General features: G+C 40.5%; 2 protein-coding genes and 1 long non-coding RNA gene across 4 annotated transcripts in view; all 3 read left to right on the forward strand.

Moving 5' to 3' along the window:
* Positions 1-4,799: 4,799 nt before the first annotated feature.
* LOC122823965 lies at positions 4,800-5,780 on the forward strand. Its single transcript, XR_006369430.1, has 3 exons — positions 4,800-5,333; positions 5,412-5,536; positions 5,641-5,780. It is a non-coding gene; the product is annotated as an uncharacterized LOC122823965 (long non-coding RNA).
* Positions 5,781-13,287: 7,507 nt separating this feature from the next.
* ptchd3a (patched domain containing 3a) lies at positions 13,288-19,185 on the forward strand. The gene is made up of 4 exons (XM_044104029.1): positions 13,288-14,647; positions 16,176-16,297; positions 17,185-17,330; positions 17,414-19,185. Exons 1-4 carry the CDS (start codon positions 13,937-13,939, stop codon positions 18,982-18,984), a joined length of 2,550 nt encoding a protein of 849 aa, XP_043959964.1. The 5' UTR covers positions 13,288-13,936; the 3' UTR covers positions 18,985-19,185.
* A 1,870-nt stretch (positions 19,186-21,055) lies between these two features.
* gpr158a (G protein-coupled receptor 158a) overlaps positions 21,056-24,368 on the forward strand; it is a 71,341-nt gene continuing 68,028 nt past the window's right edge. For both annotated transcript variants that reach the window (XM_044104018.1, XM_044104017.1), the window contains exon 1: positions 21,056-22,788. In XM_044104018.1, the coding sequence (XP_043959953.1) occupies positions 21,956-22,788 (833 nt within the window). In that variant the 5' untranslated portion in view covers positions 21,056-21,955. The remainder of the gene's footprint in view (positions 22,789-24,368) is intronic.

Below are 24,368 nucleotides of genomic sequence, written 5' to 3' on the forward strand. Positions count from 1 at the left end.
GCTCTTTGCTTGCTTGTATTCTGTATTGTTCAATGAATTTAGCAACTGCTATGCTACCAGATGACATTATGCAGCAGTCCAGCTGACAGGAAGTTCTTAGGGGTTGTAGCCACACTGAACTGATGTCTTGTATGTTAACACAGTTTATGCAACCACTGCACATTATCAGTTCATCTTTACTGCTATTTTAAGTTTATTTTTTTTCTAAACACATTAGAGAAAATTTAAAAGTGGAGAAAAATTCTGTTTTTATTTTGTAATTTAACAGCTTTCTTTAAGTAAATGGTCCATAGTAAAGTAAGGGACTTGAATGATAATAAATATGGTTGAAACGAGATGATTTCTCAACAGAAAAGTGGATCTGGCTGGTGGTTTCGCTGAAGGCTGAGCGACTGAAGTTGGTAACGATCTGCACATCTCTGGATTCTGACCAAGATTGTTTAGTTCAGAAACATCAAAATGACAAAATGTTCATGACTTACATTTAAATTAAATCCAAGCTGAACATTTAATTAAGATCTGTTGACTTATATTTGCATTGATTAATCAAAAATAAAGAAAAATGTATTTTACAAAACTTTATTGTACAGTTTTAAATAAGCAATTTATGAATAAACTTATGGAGAATGAAGAGTTTCAATAAATTAATGACACTAATATAATTATTTCATAAGCTGTCATTTGACACTCTCCATAAATGTCAGGACATACTGGAGCAGCAGTTTGGTACTAAGTTTTGAGAATATAAAAAGCAAGTTTATCCCTCATATAGTTTTAGGGTTAAAAATTATATTATGGATACAGTTATATATATGAATACATTTTTACTGTTTCGATTTTTCTAAAACTGTATTAGTTTGTTCTTAGAAAAATTTATATTTTGAAAACTTAAAAAAACTTATCCAGTCCTACATTATAAAAGATAAATATAAAATTATTATATTAGGTTAAGTATATTAGGGACAGATTATGAATAAAACATATAGTGCTGTTAAAATGACTTTTATTAGAGGTTTAGATTCGTACTGTGTCTTTGCAGTTGGGCAGGTTTTACAGGTTTAGTTTTACTCTGGGTTTGGACCGGAAAACGTCACATCGCGGAACAGTGGCGAATGGCGCCATTTTTGTTATTAATGAGCGTGGCGCGCATGCGCCGCGCTGGATAGAAATATGACTCAGCTTTCACGTGAGCCGTTTGAAAAAAATTGCGGCTAGCACCCGGCCGCATGGAGACGCGACATTCTCGGTCTGATACTCATGAACTTTGGGACCTGGATTAAAGAAATTATATTTTCGGATCTCCCATAGTGCGGAATCCGACTGGACGCCCAGCCTTATGACTGAAACTTTTGTGGGTCCGATTGAAATCGTGCCAGTGTTTACCGAGGCCTTGTACTTGACCTACAAGGACGCTGCAGTGAAGGCCAATAGACCGCGGGAGCGCCATGTTTGAAATCGCTGCATTGGTTATTTGGCAAGTTATTTTTCGTAAACCTTATTCTAAGTTGTTTGTCTTTTTCCACCAATGACGTAATTAAACCCATCTTTGTGTGTGTCTAAACAGAGCAGCCCACAAGGAGAGACCCGACCATGGCCTCTCAGCGGCGGTTTGTTTGGTGGCTGGCGTCCCTGAAACATGAGGAGATGTCATGGCGTCTGGAGCTTACGGATGGACTACAATCAAGCTGAGGACCGCGAGCAGTTAATCGATTATGAATGTACTACAATCAAGCTGAGGATTCCCTTCTATCAAGTTGAGGATCGCTTCCGTCAAGCTGAGGAATCGCTACAAGGTGCCTGGCGGATCCGCCCAACCCATCAAAGGTTTGTTAAGTCAAAGAACTGTTCCAATGGCGGGTCCAGAAGACAACTCAGGGTAGGAGCTGTTGCGGGTTTTGCTGTGTTAAGCTGCTGATGCTGCTGAAGGCCAACGCTAGGCCTCTTGCTGGTTTGGTTTGATTCTCTGCTGAGAGTCGATGAGCTTTGCAGGATGCTGCTGTTATAAATCCTGCTGCCTTTGGGTTTTTAGTTATGTTTGAAGCAGTTGCTGTGACCTGTGGAGGTTTATGTATAACTAAAATCTGATATACATTTTTTATTTTTTGTACCTACTCAATATTTAGCTTGAAATATAGGGTTTATACTTTAATAGTTCAATAACTCAAACAAATTTCATTTACGTTCAATTTAAATATAAAAACCAATTAGTTTTGCGCCGAAACAACGCGTGGCGTCGTTCAATTTCGTGGTGCGACTTCATTTCTTCTGGACGACAACGGAGAGATCTACTGGAGCTACAGGTCGGAGGTTACAAAGGTAACGTTCACACCGTCATCCACCATCTCTTATTCGCAGGTTTTCAGCTGAAGAGAGGATGGACTGGGACCGACCCTTCAGTGTTTAACTTTGTTTTTAACCCATTTTTTTTCCTCCTAGACTAAGCGACTGGCGGACCTTTTGTTGCAAATAACTTTTTTTTTTTTTCCTCATAGATACCAAAGGAGTTTCCTATAGATACACTCCTGGAGCAGCACTTTCTTTTTCTCTCTCTCTTTATTCTGTCCTTTCAAATCCCCTGGGGGTAGTGACAGATGGCCTTTCATACAGAGCCAACTTCTGGTTCTGCTGGAGGGTTCTTCCTGTTAAAGGGAAGTTTTTCCTCTCCACTGTCATCAGATGGATATTCAGTACAAGTAATTGCTTTAGCTTAACTTTTAACCAATTTACATAATTGGTGCAGTGTTAACACTTTTTTGGAAAGTCTTCCTGTTAAAGGGAAGTTTTTCTTTTCTATTGTCACTACATGCATGTTCATTATCAGGCATTGCCTAATTTATAAAAATTTTATTGGTGCAGTGTTAACCTTATTTTGGAAAGACTTCCTGTTAAAGGGAAGTCTTACTTTTTGGAAATCTTCTTGTTAAAGGGAAGTTTTCCCATTCTTGTCAACACGTGAATCCTCCACAGGAGGCATTATTTTATCTTATTTATAATGAATTTACATTGTTGGTGCAGTGTTGATCTTATTTTGGAAAGTCTTCCTGTTAAAGGGAAGTCTTACTTTTTGAAAATCTTCTTGTTAAAAGGAAGCTTTTCCTCTCCACTGTCACCAGATGGATCCCGAGTACAAGTCATGGCTTTAACTTAACTTTTAACCAATTTACATAATTGGTGCAGGGTTAATCCTGTTTGGAAACTCTTCCTGTTAAAGGGAATCCTTCTTTTTGGAAATCTTCTTGTTAAAGAGAAGTTTTCCCATTCTTGTTAACACGTGAATCCTCCACAGGAGGCATTGTTTAAAACAATAAAACAATAAAACAATGCTGATCTTATTTTGGAAAGTCTTCCTGTTAAAGGGAAGTTTTTCCTCTCCACTGTCACCACATGTATCCTCAACATGAAGGATTGCTGAACTTTTAACCAATGTTTGATGACCGGTGTTTATTTTTATTTTTTTGAAAGTTTTCCTGTTAAAGGGAAGTCTTTCTTTTTGGAAATCTTCCTGATAAAGGGAAGTCTTTCTTTTTGGAAATCTTCCTGCTAAAGGGAAGTCTTTGTTTTTGGAAATCTTCCTGCTAAAGGGAAGTCTTTGTTTTTGGAAATCTTCCTGCTAAAGGGAAGTCTTTGTTTTTGGAAATCTTCCTGCTAAAGGGAAGTCTTTGTTTTTGGAAATCTTCCTGCTAAAGGGAAGTCTTTGTTTTTGGAAATCTTCCTGCTAAAGGGAAGTCTTTGTTTTTGGAAATCTTCCTGCTAAAGGGAAGTCTTTGTTTTTGGAAATCTTCCTGCTAAAGGGAAGTCTTTGTTTTTGGAAATCTTCCTGCTAAAGGGAAGTCTTTGTTTTTGGAAATCTTCCTGCTAAAGGGAAGTCTTTGTTTTTGGAAATCTTCCTGCTAAAGGGAAGTCTTTGTTTTTGGAAATCTTCCTGCTAAAGGGAAGTCTTTGTTTTTGGAAATCTTCCTGCTAAAGGGAAGTTTTTCCATTCTTGTTACCACGTGGATCCTCAGTAGGAGGCATTGCTTAAGCTGACTTACTTGGTCCATTGTTCACTTATGTAAGCTTCAGCTTGCATAACTTTTAATCAATGTTTGATGACTGCAGTTTTTTGGGGAAATCTTCCTGTTAAAGGGAAGTTTTTCCGTTCTACTGTCACTATATGGATCTTCAGTGTCTATGGTGGTGGATGATCATTTTGAGCTGATGGTTGAGAATAAAGGCCTTGTCAACACATGGTATGTGGATCGGGAAGACGGGGTATGTGGATCGGGAAGACGGGGTATGTGGATCGGGAAGACGGGGTATGTGGATCGGGAAGACGGGGTATGTGGATCAACAGTTTTTGTTGAGATGGAGTGACGACTCTGAAGACGGAAGACAGCCTCGGACTGTGAAAGGTAGGAGTATGAATTCAGCGCCACATGAAAGGTATTGCTTTTCAAAGCCCGACCAAGGGGTAAAGGGCTCGGGTTACTCCTTCGGGTTTGTGTGTAAACAAACACGGCCGACGGGTAAGAGGTTAGTTACCCTTCGGTTGGGTTTGTGTGTAAACGAACCTGGCCGACGGGTAAGAGGTCAGTTACCCTTCGGTTGGGTTCGTGTGTAAACGAACCCGGCCGACGGGTGAGGGGTCAGTTACCCTTCGGTTGGGTTTGTGTGTAAACGAACCCGGCCGACGGGTGAGGGGTCAGTTACCCTTCGGTTGGGTTTGTGTAAACGAACCCGCTGACGGGTGAGTGGTCAGTTACCCTTCGTTTGGGTTTTTGTGTAAACGAACCCGGCCGACGGGTGAGCGGTCAGTTACCCTTCGGTTGGGTTTGTGTGTAAACGAACCCGGCCGACGGGTGAGGGGTCAGTTACCCTTCGGTTGGGTTTGTGTGTAAACGAACCCGGCCGACGGGTGAGGGGTCAGTTACCCTTCGGTTGGGTTTGTGTGTAAACGAACCCGGCCGACGGGTGAGGGGTCAGTTACCCTTCGGTTGGGTTCGTGTGTAAACGAACCCGGCTGACGGGTGAGGGGTCAGTTACCCTTCGGTTGGGTTCGTGTGTAAACGAACCCGGCCGACGGGTAAAGATGTGAAAACTAACAAACCAACCAAACTTGGATTCTCCAGTCAAATGCGTTTATTGAATCAATTATAAAATTTACTAAGAAGGGAAAGATAAAAACTGCCAAGACCAACAACTTATGGGTGAAAAAGTCCTCAAGTGACCCACCTACTCCCCGACTGCTCCTGACAATGACTGACGGAAAAGGCCTTCATCATCCTCCACCGCTGATGGATGACCTCAGTGACCCTGCCATCGAGCTCAGAAGGCTTCCTCAAGAAACGCTTCAGGTATTTTGCTATCATTTAAGAGTTTTTGAAAATTGATGATTTCCGAGTTAAACCTGCACCTGTGTTGTTGTCCTTTAGGAAACCTCCTGGATCATCTGGGTTTTCATGTTGGATTTCGGCCTTCATCTGACCTTCTCGACCCCTGCTGATGGATGATCTCAATTACCCTACCAATCGGTTGTCTTCCTCAAGAAATGCTTCAGGTATTTTGGTGTTATTTAATAGATCTTTTGAGTTTTTGAAAAGTGACAGTTTCATTCTGAGTTCTAAAAGGGTTTAACGTTAAACCTGTCCTGTTGTCTTTCAGGAATCGTTCGTCTGGATCATCTTGTTTTTGTCTAGGATTTTGCCCTTCATCACCCCCCATCGACCGACGGAGGAAAATGGCTGAAGTTAAAACATTTATCAAAATGACTTCAGTTTGTTTTTGGGGGGTTTTTTTGGACATTTTTGATCACAGAATTCATTATTCATTTTTGCTTTTTTGTTTATTATTTTAGATATTCAAAATGTCTCCCAATTTCAGTGTTAAATGTTAAATGTTTTTTGTTTTTTTTTTAAGATTTTTTTTTAAGAATGTGTTTTTGCATCATTATGGTGTTACCATGGTTATGGCATTGATTATGAAATGGCTTAGACTAGTTTATTGGGATCTGTCTGTATTTATGCTGCTGTTTGTCATTTTCTGTTTCTACTACATTATTTATAAAAACTCTTTTTGTTTTCTCGGTTATTGTTCTTTCCGTAGACTCTAAACTTGGGCTGACGTTCTGATTGGCTGCGGTTTCTTCCTGGAGGAGAGCATCGGCTGACATGATGCTGCCATCACCTAATTCTCATCCGTCTCCTGCTGTCAACTTTTCACTTCCATGAACATGATAAGTCCTCCTGATCAGCTGACCTGTTGTTGTGTCTCTGCTCTGTATTCTCTCAGCTCCAGTTGGTCATGGCACATGGCTGCTGGTACCGAGCCCGGTTCTGGTTCTGCTGGAGGTTTCTTCCTGGTAGAGGGGAGTTCTTCTTCTCCACTGTCACAATATGCAGGTTCTGTATGAGGGACTGCTGTAAAGTCAGCAACTCCACACAAGTGATTTGCTGTCGCCCCCTGCTGGTCGGGGAGAGTGAATGCTGTAAGTAATGACTCGATACAATCTGCTGGGTTTCGTTTGGTATGAACTTTATAAACTACTTTAATAAGCAGCTGAGCTTATTGTACTAACAATTGGACTACATGTGATTGAAAGAAAATTATTTCAAAGTGCATTGAGATGACATTTGTTGTGAATTAGCAATATATAAACTTGAACTTTCAAACTAACAAATGAGCCCCACCAATAAACGATATAAAAAACCAAACAAAAACCCCAACAACTAATACAAGAAAGTTCAAAACATTCAAAAGTAGATGCCAAAACATTCAAAACCCCAAACGTAGGTACCAAAGTATTCAAAGCTTATAATTATAACGTTAATTCACAACAATGTTGTTGTCAAGGCATTTTACAAAGTCATTTCAATTTAATCAGATTACTGTTGATCCAAATGATCAATTCATTAGGTTCAGTTAATTATAAAGTGGTTTAAAGAGTTCGTGCCAAACGAAACCCAGCAGATTGTATCGTCATTACTTACAGCATTCACTCTCCCCGACCAGCAGGGGGCGACAGCAAATCACTTGTGTCGAGTTGCTGACTTTACAGCAGTCCCTCATACAGAACCTGTATGTTGTGACAGTGGAGAAGAAGAACTCCCCTCTACCAGGAAGAAACCTCCAGCAGAACCAGAACCGGGCTCGGTACCAGCAGCCATGTGCCACGACCGACTGGAGCTGAGAGAAGACAGAGCAGAGACACAACAACAGGTCAGCTGATCAGGAGGAGTTATCATGTTCATGGAAGTGAAAAGTTGACAGCAGGAGACTGATGAATTAGGTGATGGCAGCATCATGTCAGCCGATGCTCTCCTCCAGGAAGAAACCACAGCCAATCAGAACACCAGACCAAGTTTAGAGTCTACGGAAAGAACAATAACTGAGAAAACAAAATGTTGAGTTTCTAACTAAACTTTTTGTTTAGTTAGAAACACCAGAGCGCCACCTTCTGGCCTCTCCCCAGGTCAGTTCAGGTCAGAGAATGGAACTGTTTCTGCCTTTGTTTTTTCCCCTCCGTGGGCTGCCACCTTATCGTGGTGGAGGGGTTTGAGTGTCCCAGTGATCCTAGAGCTGTCGGAGCTTTCATGCATCTATTTGGGTCGGGTCTGCCGGGGCAAACGGATCCTAGGTGAGGGACCGGACCAAGAGCAGCCCAAAGATCTCTTAGAAATAAAAACATAGAATGTTCCTGTTTAGAGATGGCGATATAGACAGGGTTCCTGCTTAGAGCTACAGACTTAAGGTTCTGGACTCCGTTTTTGTTTATAAAACTCGCTGAGATTGTTATGTAATTATTGTGTTCTTTACCAAACCTTTTATCTTGGTATGTCTGTCATCTCAAAAATAGTAAAAATAAAAAGAACAGTTAAACATTTCTGGAAAATCGAATTTCTTCCTGATAAGGACGGTGTCAACAAAATAAAATATGTTGTAACAGGATATGGTGTTGGAACACTAAAAACAAATGGTTCCATTGTAATCATTTTTATTGGGTCTTTTATTGATGTTTTAAAGTTTCATTGCCTTTAAAACATTCCTGGAAAGTGACAGAAGAATCATCCCATAACTTGGACGTAGATCTGATGTTGCTTAGAATTTCCATACTTGTTGGGACAAAGTGGGTTTTTCCAGAAATTTGGTTGCGTCCAGCTCTTAGTTTTTAGAAGAAATTTGTAAAAATGTTTTGCCTTTCTTGAGAAACTTTAAAAATGATGTCACTCCCTGTTGCTTTATGGTCGTTCAGTACGAAGGTGTGTGTAGGGATTTTGCAACCAATAAAATTCCTTCTTGAAAGATTTTAGCAGAACTAACGGAGACAAGCAACTGTTTTCAGCAACAGCCTTCAAACTTAAACTCGTATCTTAAAGTTTTACATCATCATGGAAATGAAAATCATTGATTTGATGCTTTCAATGATTTATTTGAACCAAATGGAGTTGATGCACAACACAAAGTTTTGACAATTTGAGTGCACCTTATAAGAGTAAAATGTTTAAATTTTTACACAAAGCTCCACTAATTGTTGGTGAATTGTTTTTTAGCAAGTGGGATCTGAATCACAAACTTTGTTTTTTGATATTTGAGCACTCATCTTGTCTGAACTGGAAGAGATCCTGCATTCAAACCTAATTGAGGTTACTTTGAAGGTTTTGTGGACATATTTGGCTGCCATTCATTCAAATAGATTGAAAAAAAAAATTTATATTGTCAGTATGTAACTTATTAAAAAATATTTGTATACAGATTTCAAACTGTCACCATGTCATGACTGGCAAAAAAAATAAAGTTACTTTTTTTTTTTTTTTTTTTTTTTTCCCCCCCACCAGGGTGTCCTTTTTGTGGGCTCGAGTGTCCCTTTTTTTCATAGTGGGCTGACGAGAGGGGGGAAGGCATGCGGCAAATGTCATCGGGTCCGGGAATCGAACCCGCGACGGCCGCGTCGAGGACTGGGGGCCTCCAAGCGTGGGGCACGCTAGCCTCTGCGCCACCCGAGCACGCCCCAGTTACTCTTCCTTCTCCCAGGGTTAACTGGAAACAACCAATCAGAGCCAGGTGGCGGGGCTTAGCGCTGTAAATCACCTAGCGTAGCCTGTTGTGAATGCTAATGCTCGTTAGCATGCCCAATGATGATGGCAGAAGAGCAATTTTCCTGTAACTGCAAGTCGTTTCTCCACCATTGGCACATTTAGAATCCAATTCAGGAGGTTGATTGACAGCGTAAAGACCCGCCTCCTCGCTCTGATTGGCTGTTTTTTGTTTGGGTGCAGTGGATTTCTTCTACTAGCTCAGGGAGATTGAGATTATCTGACTCATAAACTACCATGAAATTGTGACAGTTTAAAAAATATTTTAAAAACAGACATACTGTAGCTTTAACACAAAACTGGACTAAAGCCAATGAAATTATTTGATGACAGTAGCTTTCAGTAGGGAATCTTGATGACGTCTGCTGGACTCTGACTGTGGCTGTGTAAATAAATGGAAAGCCAAGCCATATTTGGCAAATCTCTTTGCTAGCAAGTCCTGTGAACTGGGAAGCTGCCTCTTTAAGTCGTTGCAGTGAGGAAAACAAGATTTTTCTCTGTTCTGTTTTCCTTACGGCTAAAGTTTAAATAACAGATTTAATTCCTACACTTGTGAGTATTAATTCTTCCATGCTTTGGCTACACATGAATATATTCGTAGCACTTGCTTCCCCTGATCTCCACTCTGTATCTGCTGTTTGCTTCACTGTGAACATTGCCCTTATTAATCAAGCTGCTTGGCAGGAGAGTGTGAAGAATCGGTAGTTAACAGTCTGGAGGAAGAGGAGGGTCGGAGACCGCAGGTGCATGAGTGTGTATGCACGTGAGTGGTGATGGTAAAGAGCGAGCCAGCTGTTGCTCAGCATCTAGTGACCCACGGCTGGCTGAGCAGGGATAATTGCAGGTACCAGCCTTTCCCCGTCTTCTTAATGTGAACTTTTGGCATAATGGAAGCTGCTTTCTCACAGGGGAAGGAAACGGGGAAAGAGAGAAGAGGAAATGAACCTGTTGAAAACCCGGTGGGTTACGCTTCGACCCGATAAGTTCATCCTTCCACTGTCGACTGGCTAACACCATTATTAACTAGGATGATCGTAGAGATTCACACTACAAAACCCACTGGTTCGAGTGATTGAATGTGAAACAAACCCTTAAAGAATTAAAATTAGTAATAAGAGAGTTTACTACTAAAGTTGTGAGTGGCCGTCTCAAAATCTTATCTGTGGGTAGTCGGAGTTGCTCCACTTTCCGAGTGGGAAGTCTCACTTGGGTGCAAATTGAAAGCAGTAAGCTACACAGGTACATTGTACCTCTTCATGTTGATTGATTTAAAACATATTGAGTATTTCCTTCTGTCTATTTTATTCGTACATTCTAAAGTTTAAATGTTTTGTCCTATATTCAAAAAAAGCACATATATGGAGATCCTGAACTAAACCTTTGAGATGCTACATACTAAGCAAATAACTAGCTAGCTTGCAGGGTTAATAGCTTCATAGCTAGATGACATAGTCAGCTATCTAGATAGCTCATCTATCTAGACTAGCATTTTAACTTGTAAAATGCTCGTCAGACAAACAAATTTTACCTAGGTAGTTAGTGAACAAGTAACTGAATAGGTTGGTAGCTATTAAGTTAAATTAGCAAGATAATTACCTGGCTAGCTAGTTTAAGACAAGAACTCCAAAACTGGCTTACTTGCCACATAGATTCTTAGCTTAGATGTTGATAAGTAGCTAGATTATTAGCTAAAGAAACGGCTAGCTTGGTACCTAGTTAGCAAGTAAAGCACATGATCATCTATCTAGATAGCTAAACAAATGGTTTACCTACAAAAGGTTGGTAGATAGTTAGCTAACCAGATTACCTGGGTAGCTAGCTTAACAAATATCTGTCAAATATTTAGTTGCTTAGCTAGACAAATGAATAGACAGATAGATAGATGAGACACAAAGATATCAACTATTAAAATACTTTAATGACATAGAAGTGTCATCCAGTAAATCTCAACATCCTGTTCACTTTTGCAGCCAATTAGACTCAACACTAATTTACACCTAGCATGTCTCTGAAAAGTAGGAAAAAAGAAACAGGAGGGGGTGAGGAAGGTGTCACAAGGACCGTTCAACCTGAAAATAACTGTTGGTGTTGGGATTGAACCCATTTACATTTTGAAGCAAACTCGTGGCTAAGCAACACAAAAAGTGCCAGTTTATTATTAAGTATGTTTAATAGACCTTAGATAATAGTCCAAGACAATCATTCAATTAAAGGTAAGCTGAATAACTCAAGGATGTTAAAAGAAAATACATTAACTCAATGTCTTCATCAAGCTTCTGGCTATCTGTCAGATTTTCTCCCTGTCATAAAGAACTGGAATGCATCAATCAGTCATAAAATAATAGAAATGACCTTGATAGATTTGTCTGAAATAAGATACGAGTGTTGCCTTGACTGACAATGACAGCTGATTGACAGGCGTTAAATAACAGCAGGGCTTGGAAACCTAGTTATGACTCTGATTCCCACTCCAAATCTGATGTTAAAATATTAAAAATAACATTTATAAAACTTTATCAAAACTCACAATTCTGCTGTTTAGATTAGTACAACCAGGAGTCCTTTGGGTTGCCCTCCAAAAGCATATAAAAATGGTTTGTGCACCTGATTAGGATGGTTTATTAGCACAGCAACATGGGTGGAGATACTTCAAACCTTAATGTGTTGGGGAAATATCTGCCAATGTTCCTTGGCAGATATTGGAGATGAGAGATCTTCTGTCCGGTCCAGCAGGACTTTGAATCTATATACTCTAAATAAATTAGATCAGTTTGTTGAACTATATTCTGTTTCCTCTTTTGTTTGTGTTTTCTTGTTTAGTTTTTGTTTCATTCCCGATTGAGTTAAACCTTCAAAAGTAATTACCTTGGTTGAAGAAAGCAGATGGAAAGGTTTAGAGCGAATCCTCAGAGTAGCTTTATGCCTTTTCTGGAACAGGAAATGCATTGTCAGGTTGAAAAGATCCTAAGTTTAAAAATATTTAATGGTTTTGCCCTTTAACCCAGCCATTTTCGTAATACTTCTTACGGACATCAATTTACAGCTACAGTCAGCTGGGAGTAACGTCTTAGTGCTGTCAATGAATATGTGTACTCGTTGCTAAATGTACTAATGGCCGAGAAATAACACACTGTTGGAGAAAAACAGTTCATCCCCTGACATTGGTGGCTATGCTAACTAGCATTAGCATTCATGACAAGCTGTGCTAGCTGGAGAAAAACAGTTCATCCTCTGACATCGGTGGCTATGCTAACTAGCATTAGCGTTCATGACAGGCAGTGCTAGCTGGAGAAAAACAGCTTGTCTGCTGACATCGGTGGCTGTGCTAGCTAGCATTAGCGTTCATGACGGGCTGTGCTAGCTGCAGCATGGCAGAGAGAAAAGGGGGAACATAAAGGAGGCATGTGCAGCGCCACATCGAGTGGTGACTGACAACGCTGATTGGTAGCTTCTAGTTAGCACTGGGAGAAAGCAGTTGAGCTTGGTTTTTTTTCACAGATTATCTCTCATGTCAAACTGTCACAATATATTCACACAGCCAACTATTGCTGACGCAAGGAGCGGCCATATTGGATCTCAAAGTCGACATGTTAAAGATTCTACGGCTTTTTGAGCAGGAAGTCCAACTTCAGGGAGTGTTTCAGTTGATTTTTCCAACTCAGAAGTCAGAACATTATAACCGTATAATCGTCTACTTAGATTTATGTAAGATGGTGTACGTTGGTTGCTATTGGGATCCAGAATAAGACCTTTTCACAACATTGGTGTTTTTAAACACAAGGAATTTAGCATGTAAAAAAAGCCCGTAGTGTTATGTTTGGAATGCACTCATCACACATTTTTCTGTTTTCCAGTAAATGCGTATAAAATATATTATTTTTTGTGGACAAGGCTTTGGTTTTTGGGATATAATTACTGTCTTTTCACAGTTCTGGAAGTTGTAGTTTCCTTTTTGGTTCTAACTTGACTCTGTGAAGGAGGTTCCCTCTATAATGTTACCAGAACCCTATCCTTTATAAATGTCTTTACTGGATGTACACAAATGCTTCAGTGCATATAAAGAAAAGGCAAAACTTGCAGAAAATTATTCAGGTTTTGTCTGTGGGGTTGGTAATTCATATGGAGTTTGAATTCACATAAAGGAAAAAATAAGAAAATGCATCACAATTCTTGAGGTATTTCTGTGAAACCAGTAGAAAATAGGAATACACTAAAGTGACTTGGGGAAATTGTGATATTTTGGAGAGATGGACGAACTATGAAGAAATAATAGAAACTCCTTTATGCGAAGCATTTAATCCTGCTGTAAAAATCTGTCATAAACAGCTTTATTCTCACCCAAACATCGGACCTTGACGTCATCAATCGTTATGAAACAAATTTCCAAGATGTCTCTCATTTCTTAACTCCTAGAAAGTCTGGGTCATGCATCACGAGACAAGAAATAAAAAAGTAATTGTCCTGTTGTTAAATCTGTCTACACAACCTTTAAAAGTGGTTAACATTTAAACTCCTGGACAGTAAATCCATTGAGCAACGACTTTCAGGGTTCCTTTATGGCTTCCTTTTAGTGACTTATCACCTTATCAGGCAGTTTCACATCTCAAAGGTGCAACAATTATGTAGTAATTTACAGACATGACCACTCTTCTACATGTCACTTATTTACGTTAATAAAAGGAGACCTAAGGAAATGACAACATGTCATAACTGGTTTCACTTGTCTTGGGTTTTGTCTGGCTTATCATTGTTACCAGAAGGAGCCTCATTAACAGCAGTACTTTCGCTGACTTTGACTTCCTTGAAAGATTGTTCCAGACTTTATAAGGAACGCTGTCCATTCCTGTTCGAGTCCTCCAGGAGTAAAGATGGGCTGCAGACGCACAGACTGCCTTTCTCGACCTCTGTCGAACCTTTTTGAAAAACTTGGCTCCACAGTGGGCTCCTATCCGCTTTATTTCTTTGTCATTCCTGTTTTAATCACAGCGTCTCTTAGTGGGGGGTTTGTTTTTCTCAAAGACAGAGAAGACAATGATCTTGAGCGCCAGTTTACCCCCAAGAAAGGGCCCTCAAAGGCAACGAGGGCTTTTGTTAGGGAGAACTTTCCGTACAATACCTCCATGTTTTCTGAGAACCGCTTGTACGACAAGGGGAACTTTGCATCCCTCATTGCTGTCTCAAAGAACGGCAACAATATTTTGGACAGCCCCGCTTTTGAGGACATCGTCAGGCTAAATGAGAAGATCCTGGACATTTCTGTGGATAAAAACGGTCTGGGATTCAGCCAGGTGTGTGCCAAAGCCAATGGAAAGTGCTTCTCAAACATCATCCTGGAACTCATCGGTGGCAATGAAACCGGCATCACCTACCCAGAACACAACCACGGGTCCGGTTCAGTCTTCCTGGGCTCTGCTCTTGGTGGAGTGGTAACAGATGCTAACAGCACCATCCAGAGGGCTCAAGCTGTGAAGCTCTACTACTATTTAAACAGCCAAGAAAGTGCAGCCGAGGCCTCGAAGATATGGCTGAGAGAATTTAAAGCTCTGCTGTCGGATGAGATGGACAGGAAAAACATTGACGTATGTGTTACTGCCATTTTATTTTATTTGTTTAGTTTAAATTTTTTTTATCCACACCTTTATTTTAAATGGGATTAGAAACTTTAGTTAAATATATGAATCTAAAAGATTTGTAGATTTTTTTGTTGGGTAAAAAACTTTCAAAACCAATCTGTATTAATGCCATTTTGTCAAATCAAGTCATACCATTTTTCAGTTGTCGAGAAAAATGTGTTCAGTTTCACAACTGCCAAATCTGTACAATTAGCAAATCACATAAAGGGGACCTGTTATGCAAAATTAGGATTTCATACATTTTTCTGCCTCTATTTGCTTCTAAAAACAGTTCAAACACTCAAAAAAACAAAACTGCTTTTTTTTTTGGCAATAACTTAATGTTTTTGGGTGCCTGAAAAATTAGCTGTTTGAAAAAAAAACACCTGATAAGTCACATTCAATAGGCATTGCAGTTACTTAGAAACCCCAACTCAGTCCATCCTGTTACCTAGCAACCCCTGCAGAGTTCCAGAATATTTGGTCAGCTGGCTTTGCCTCTTTATGCGCTGTACAATGGCTGCTGGAAAAGACAATCATTTTGGTGTTGACTTACCATCTAGAAACCACTTTCTGCATTCGTGTTGGTTGTGCAGGAGGCTCCGCTTCTGCTTTTCAAAGATGTACAGATGTATAATTGCACATTCATGCAGCCATTTTCATGAGTGAGTGTAAACGTTGAGCTGGGGGTCATGGCCAGCAGCAGCTTATTTAGATTTAAAGTGACAAGTCGGCCTAAAAATGCTCATTGTGAAAGAAGCTCAAAATAAGCAGAACTGAGCAGAATAAAGTCTCACTATCAACCCTCATTATCAATTATCAGGCCCCCTTCACATTTCCCAAAAAAGGTTTTGTGTTGGTATCAAAATATCTTAAATCATCATGAACAAACAATGAGTCCCTATTCATTTTTTTTTCTAAGTGGAAAAGTAAATAATTCCTCCGTCAGCCTGATTTATCAACTGACTGATATGATTTGACAAAGCTTAACATTGCAGCGGTTTATTTATTGTGCTAACATTTAATTTTTTGGCTTGTTTGGAAGTCAAAATTGTTGATGCTTTGTGCTAAACTGAAATATCTTTTGTGTTTTTTGTATAAATTCAACTAGAAACAGAAGAAAACTTTCTGTTTTAGTTTCTGTTCTTTGCTGTTCTGATTTTTTTGGCTTAAACTGGACAATGTGCTATAACAAGTAAAAAGGAGCCAAAGTCCTAGGAAGAAAATGGAAAATAACCTCTTTAAATGTAAATTGATAAAATAATATCAGTTTAAATTTAAGGTATCATAACAGTACGTAAACTGTGCTCTTGCTTTTTGTGAGAAAAACATGAACATTTACCGTGTGCTAAGAGGCATAGAGGTGCATTTCCACATAAATTGTTCTTTGTTTTTGAAAATCTCTTGCAATCCAAATCATGTTGCCACTGAAGTGAAGCTTAAATCACGACATTTGTGCAAAACATGATTTTCTTTCTGCTGCGCTGCTTTGCAGGTCTCTTACTACACCTCTAAATCCAAGCAGGAGGAGATCGACAGCCACACCGTAGATGGATTCCCTTTATTTCTCATCACTTACGCCTGCGCTATAAGCTTCTCTGTGATATCCTGCCTGAGGTAAGGAGTGATCAGCGGCTGCCACGCAGAGTCAAACGCAGAACACAGAGAGCTGTTATTTATCAGTTTGAGCGATGAAAGAGTGACACACGCAGGAAACACTGCATAATTTCTGACTTAATGCGCTCAAAGATGAGTTGCTAGTAATCAAAACACTTAATGTTAGTGTGTACATGCAAGGGGGAAAATTAAAACGCGAGACAAAAAGTTTTATTTTTGCAAAATACATAAAATGTCTATTTTTTAGTTAATTTGTAAATTCTTGCAGAAGTTTCACATAAAGTAACATAAAATTTTTTTAACTTGAAATGTTTTGATATCCAGAGATTTCGAGAAATGTAACTTTTATAAAAAAAAAAATATTTTTACATATTTGTTGAAACTGTCATGTTGTGACAGTATGTTATGAGACGGATAATAATTGAGCTTCTCTGTATTCTCCCAGTGCTAATTAGAAACAACCAATCAGAGTCATTAGTGCTGTCAATCACTGCTCAGGCTAGCTATGCTACAACTAGCATAGCCTGTTGAGAATCCTAGGCTACTTAGCATGGCTATGGTTTTCCTGTATTTGTAAGTTGTTTTTTGGCAATTAGCAAAAAACAACTTACCCGAGTACCCAAGTACTCACTTGGGTACTCGCTTGGGTACTACAAGCGAGTACCCAAGGTTGATTGACAGCGTTAAGACCCTCCTCGTGGCTTTGATTGGTTGTTGGGAGCAGCAGACAGCAGTAATAGCTCATAGAGGAGATTAATATTTTCACAGATTATCTGTCTCATAACAAATTCACGACATGGTAAAAAGCATACTCTTTATGTAAGTTACATGCTGCAGCTTTAATAAAATAATATATAAAATAAATAATTGTTTAACCTCCCTGGCAGATCGGACCATGTCAGGAACAAAATGTGGGTGGCTGTTTTTGGCGTTTTAACCTCTGGCCTGGCAGTCGTCTCCTCTTTCGGCTTGCTGCTTTACGTCGGAGTGCCGTTTGTCATAACTGTGGCCAACTCTCCTTTTTTAATACTCGGTGAGGAAGCAAAACAACATCTTTCTAATTCAACAGATTTTGAACAGATACTAAAACAAGCATGTTATTTTTATTTTTCCTAGGAATTGGCCTGAACAACATGTTCATCATGGTGTCCGACTGGCAGCACACCCACGTGAACGACCCCGTACCGAAGCGGATGGGTCACACCTACAAAGAAGCGGTGATGTCCATCACCATCACCGCCTTGACGGACGTCCCCAAGTTCTTTATCGGCGTCATGTCCGACTTCCCGTCAGTGCAGTCCTTCTGTCTGTACACCGCCACCTCCATCATATTCTGCTACGTCTACACCATCACCTTCTTCGGCGCATTCATGGCTTTAAACGGCAGGCGAGAGGCTAGCAACCGGCACTGGCTAACCTGCATGAAAGTACCATCAGAGAAGTCAGCGAACCAGACGGAGATGTACAACATCTGCTGCGTGGGAGGCAGCTACGATAAGCTCACAGGAGCGGAGAAAAAACAACCAGCGAGTAATTTCTTTAAGGATTACTACGGACCTTGTTTGATGAAACCGTGGGTTAAAGGCATTGTAGTCTTTGTTTATCTGGCGTATTTAGCTACAAGCGTATTTGGATGTTTACATATTCAGCAGGGAATTGAACTTTATGATCTGGCAGCTGATGACTCTCATGTTACGAAATTCAACATTAAAGACAGGCAGTATTTTTATGATTATGGCCCATCTATCATGGTCATTGTAAAAGGGAAATTGGCGTACTGGGATAAGGATAAAAGATCTCAACTTCAGGCATGCATAGAAGACTTTAAAAAGCTCCACTTCATTGATAGAGAGGTCTACACATCCTGGTTGGACTCTTACTTGTCTTATGGTCAAGAGAAACATCTAGACCTTGATGATAAGAATGTTTTTCTCTCAAATCTGCCTCCATTTTTTGATTTATATCCATTTTTTAAGCAAGATGTGAACCAGACCGGAGATGCCATCCATGCGTCCCGGTTTTTCATCCAAACTGTGAATATTACCAAAGCCAGCGAGGAAATTGAAATGCTCAAAATCCTCAAATCTACTGTGGGCAGATGCCAGGCAGCGTCTTTATTGGTCTACAACCATGAGTTCATCTACTTTGACCAGTACGACGTTGTGGTGAAGAGTACCATTAAAAACGTTGGGGTTATCACGGCTGTGATGTTGGTCGTCTCTCTCCTGCTGATTCCCAACCCGGTCTGCTCCTTGTTGGTCACTTGTTCAATCGGCTCAGTCACTGCTGGGGTCAATGGGTTCATGACTCTTTGGGACATCAGTCTGGACTCCATATCCATGATCGTCTTCACCGTCTGCATCGGATTCACCGTGGACTTCTCCGCTCACGTGTCCTACGCCTTTGTCTCCAGTGAAAAGCCCCGTCCCGAAGACAAGGCCGTGGACGCGCTGTCCAGTCTGGGTTACCCCATCATCCAAGGTGCCCTGTCCACAGTTGTAGGGGTGTCGGTCTTGTCTATGTCTGAATTTCACACCTTCAGGATCTTCTTCAAGATTTTTTTCCTGGTCATGATTATTGGGATGGTTCATGGCCTTGTTTTTATGCCAGTATTCCTGACAGCTGGTACATGCAGCTCAGATAAAGACGAAAAGCATGAGGAAGATTTAAAATCCAGTAAATTTTGACCACACGAGGGATGTTTGGGACATTTTAGGCTCAAAAGTTTTGAATTTTATAGACCAAAATGACTGAATGTACATATATTTTAAGTTATTTTCATTTGTTGTCTGGGATTAATAATGTATTTTCAAGTATTGTAAATAAATCTTATGGCCTTTGACTTTGTTGCATAATTTTGTGTTTCTGAGGTTTATGTATTTGCAAAATAAATAAAAAAGGCTAACTATTTCAACTGTTTGAGATTTACCCAACAACAGTCCATCACAAGGCCAACACAGAACCACTGAGAACCATTGAACACACACAAACCTTAGGGATTTAAAATGATTGAACAGGTTTTAATACCAGGCAAAGATAACCTCAGTAAATACAAAAATGCAGTTTATGTTTACAAAAAAATCCATAAAATGTAACTATACCCTAAACACAGGTGTATTTGTTCCATACTTAGTGTTAACCAGTGTGTTTGTATTGCAGCAGTTCATAACATGTAATTTTTAAGGAACTTTACAAGAAAAAAGTTGATTAAATCCAAGCATATATCCAATCCAATTGATCGTATTTATAGATTTAAAAAAATGTAGTCGGGTTGAATTTATTATTGAAATTGGTTAAAAAGTTTCAAATATGGCCATTTATGAAAATGATTTGGCTTGAAATCATGACTGGTTTGAAATCACTTTTTTTGTTAATTATTGTTTGATGGATCAGTGTATCCTGTTAAGGATATGAAAGTGTTTAGATGAGGTGGCAGTAGAGTTTTTGACTCTGTTGTACAACAACATCTAAGGAGTGAGAAGATGCCTGGGTATTCTGGTGACGATTTTTAAGGTTGACTTTTTTTTTTCTTTTTTTTTTAAGAATCTTGTTCTGTCCAGCCAGAAGCACAAAGACTGAAGCAGACGGTGTGAATCAATGAAACCTGTCACGTAGGTTGTTCAAAGCAGCTGCCCAAACAGCTGTACTCAAAGAAATCAAACATAAGCCAGGGATACAGCTTGACGTAGTTTGGTAAACAAAAGCCAAGAGATCTTCCAGGTCTGACTTGCAATATCTTCCATCTTTCAACGGAGCACTTGGGTCGACTCTGGGCTCTGCCACCCTCCGTCACGCCTGTCTTCCCTCACCACTGGACGAGATGCTTCTGGTCCACACAGCGTGACGTGACTGGCCCAAACAGCCCGAGGAGAAAAGGAAGACGGATGAAATTTAAGAGCTGAACCTAGGAAGCAAAAAAGAATGACAATGAGGAGAATAGCTTGTTTTATCAAACTCTGATTAATTCAGCAGACATTTAATGTAATTTTTTCTTGTCTTACATTAAATAATTACATTTATACACCACTTCATAAAAAACTACACCCCAAATCTTTGCTTAATACTTTAATACTTAGCTTTCACTAAAAGCAAGCCATCCCTTAACTTATTATTAAAGTTGTTAATGAATTCAATTGTCAAACTTACCAAAGGAAAAAAGTAAACGCCAATTTTCTGTTCAATGACTGAAATTGTTCAAGGAAGTGGCAAACTTCTTTAACTTATGCTAGCAGCTAGCTAATGTAGCGCTAAAGTTAGCTTTTAAAGTAATAGAAACTATAAGCTGACATTCTGATTTTACGTTTGATTCTGTGCTAAGTAATGAACAGAGGATAAACAATCTTCTGGAGTTTTTTCTACTTTTGAACTAATGCTTAAAAAAGAGTTTCTATCCACAAATTGTTAGCCTAATGTAGCTGCTAGCTAAGCGGCAGTGCCAGCATTAATCTGCGTAGCTGTGGCAGAGAAAATTTTTATTTGTTCATATTTAATGTAATTTTTTGTAAATAATGAGAATATATTTTACCTTGATATCTGTCGGTGGAATTGCGTATGTGATTATGCACTGAGCATGACCAATTAAGAAATGCCAACAACAGCCGAAAGACAAGTTTGTCTGGATTTTAATGTAGAAAAAATGACAAAATAACAAAATCAGGCAAAATTTAAAAAAAAAAATCCTAATCAATTTCTTTCAATATGAAACTTATAAAACTTGAACAAAAATGGCAAGAATTGTGCTACTCTTTATTTTTTACTTCAGTGAAAATATGTTGAAGTAGTTGACTACAATTTTGGGGGACTCTGCCCAGCTCTGAGTATGAATAGCGATACTTAATAATTAAGTTACTCAAGTAAAAGTAAAAAAAAGTACAGCGTGAAATTTTTTTTTTACAAAAAAGTTACTCAAGTAAACGTAACTTGAGTAAATGTAACTACCAACTCTGTGAGTAGTATACGGTTCTTATCGTAGCGTTTGGTGTAAACCATGCGCTTTTCTCTGATAAACCTCTCCGTCTGCCTCAGCACCCTGGACAGCATCTTCTCTCCGCTCCACCAAACGCGCCTCGGTGATTGACAGAAGCGGCGGCCATAGGCGGATCGATGCCGCTCCCGGAGCCCTATGAGGCGGACGGGAAGACTCGGAGGGGGCGCTCGGATCCTGACGCGGTTCTCCCCGGCTTCTATAGGCCCGCTCGGTGTTTGCCGCGGTCGGAAGAGGGCGGAGTGCGTTTTGCTCATCCAAGTGAGGAGCTCCCTGACTCTTAAAAATATATAAATATAATATCAACAAGGCTCTTTCTCTACCCTTCCCTCCCTCCTTCCCTTCTCTTCTTCCTTCCGTGTCGTTTTGATTCAGTGTAGCCCACACGCAGGGGGAGAACATCCGCCGCACAGCAGAGCCAAGACTGAGAGGGGATCTTCAACATCAACAAGCTGCATGAGCATCTCTGAGAAGAGAGAAAAAGGACTATCTCCCTGATTCCAGCAATAGAGGTGCAGGTGTTTCAGAAATACAAGTGGTGTTTCGTACAAGTGGTGATGCGATGGTTTAGAGGAGCAGTTTTGGTCGATTCTTCACATCACGCCCGCTGGACGACACTGTAAAATCCCCCCGCTTCCTCTTCAGACATCTGTGGACGCTTTCTGCAGGGGGAGATGGCTGTTCTCCGGCTCTCGTTGCTGCTGCATGTGGGCTTTGTGATCGGGTCGAGCCGGTTCGACGCGGACCAGTCAGCCGTTGGGCAGGAGGAGGTGGAGGCGAACCTGGGCGCTCGGCTGGCGCGCCTCCGTGCGCCTCGCCTCGTACCCGGGGAGAAACCGGAGGAGCATCTGCCCCGGGTGGTCACGGCTTACCTGCACACGGGGGACTCGACCACCTTAAGGCACGCAAACTGCTCGAGAAAGTACGAGCTCACCTCTCTGCTGCGTGGAAGGTCACACGAAACCCCGCATTACTCCATGAGCGGCGTGTTGGAGACGGTGCTGCACGCAACCAACTTCCTCAACATGATCCTGCAAGCCAACAGGTCCAGGGAGCACAACCTGCGGCGAGACATGGAGTGGTACCAAGCCCTGGTGAGGAGCATCTTGGAAGGGGATGCCAAGATCCACCGGGCGGTGGTCACTTTCGGCGGGGATGCGTCGTTTGCGGGGCCCCCGGTGCTCCTCCAAGCCACCAGGGCCGGCGGGGAGATTGTGCTCCAAGACCTCCCCCGCATGGCGCGCCGCCATCTGCACAACCGCACCGCAGACACCGAGTGGTACCACGGAATGAAGGAGAAGCAGCAGCCCAGGTTCCACAAAAGGGTTCTGAGCAAAGGTGGGGACGGATCACCGGAAAGGGCCGAGAGTTTCATCCCGGACCGAACGCATGTCAAGTGGTCTGCGCCTTACCTGGAGTGTGAAAATGGGAATTTTGTCCCCCGTTGGCTTCTGACGCTGTCGGCAGCTTTCTACGGCCTGAAGTCCAACCTGGATCCGGAGTTCAGGTAGAAACGCCGACGAGTTAACTTCAGTTTGTATATAGAGTCAGAGGACAATACATGTCATTTATGGGCATTTTACAAGAACAACAGGTCCAATTCATGTCTAGTTATAATGCTCGACTCAGCCATACTGAAAGAAAGTTCAGCCCTTTCTTTTTCACTACAATTCTATGTAAGGCTGGTCTCTTGATTATTTTATGGATTAATTAATTAACAAATGAATAGAAAGGGACTTAACAAGAGATTGTTTACAGTAATTTGAACCAGGCGGAGCTAAACCTGCCTGCTGAGGAGGTTTTGGAAGAACATATTTACAAATCTGTTTATAATTAAATTTTTTGCGTCTAATTATTTCTAAATTATTTGATGATTATTTTAATAATTGATTAATGACTATTAATTGCTTCAGCCCTAGTTCCATCTGTTTTAAAAAGGTAAATTTATCCATCCATTCAGTCAATTTTGATATTAAATTTCTGATTCATTACTTTAAAAACTGGTCAAAAATATTATAAAGACTAGAAAAAAATGAATAAATCCCATAATAATATTAACAGTACAATTGAAGCCATTTGATGCTGTAACTTTAAGTGGTGAAAAGTTGTCCCATCTCATTGGATTGAGTCGTCAGTTTTGTAGGAATCCCTAAGAACTAAAATGTTTTGATAACATTTTGTTCTCTTATAATTAACTAACATGAAGCACTACATCGCTGATTAAAGCAAATGAATAATCTGTGACTTCAGGTTGGTTTATTCGGCACTTCATTTCCAAATCTGGAGAGTCTTCCCTGAGCTGATTTGCCCTCCAAACGCGCAGCCTCTCACCGACTTCCCTCTCCTTACAGGAGGGGGTTTCTCCTCTCCTCCAGTCTGACAAGGCGGCGGGATGCTAAAAATAACCTTGATGTTACTGGATGTAGCTGCCGTGGAAAACCTCTGGCTACAGGCCCTAATTCATTTTTCAGACTCACTCGTCTGGATGCTTTGCTGCACAGGAAGTGTCGCGTGTCATTTCTTTTTTTTTTTTTTTTCCATCCCCCTCCATGAGAAACTGTTTCTAAAATCTGACAAATACAAACGAGGCAACACTTAATGCCTTGGTTGCACCTTTATGCTATAAAATGCAGTTGTTTTTTATCCCTTTCAGAATCCGCATGTGCCGGTGATTGGCTCGTTGTGTTGTGCTGCTTTTACTTGATCTTTAATTGATACGCTCCGGTTGCTCACACACAAGCATTAATTGCAAATGAGACCAAAACCTGCGGTGATTACGCTGTAATAGGCTATCAGATAGCAGACATTAACCCAGTCCGAAGCCTCTCAGAGCAGCTTTACATGTTTAGACTGGAGCAATTTGATTGCAAATTCACAAGCAGCGCCTGAGGTGATGAATGCGATCACACTCCCATCTTTTGTTAGCGTCTAAAACTTCACTCCAAGAAAAACGATGAAAAAGAAATCTGGTTTACATTTTGTTATGCTGAATGCAAATACATTCAAACATCGATTAGTAATTAAATGGTTGTAGAATTAAGTTGGTACTGTTCCTTATTGCTCTGCAGAGGGAAAGCTCATAATGAT

Source organism: Gambusia affinis, linkage group LG21 (assembly GCF_019740435.1).
Source record: "Gambusia affinis linkage group LG21, SWU_Gaff_1.0, whole genome shotgun sequence".
Lineage (NCBI taxonomy): Eukaryota > Metazoa > Chordata > Actinopteri > Cyprinodontiformes > Poeciliidae > Gambusia > Gambusia affinis.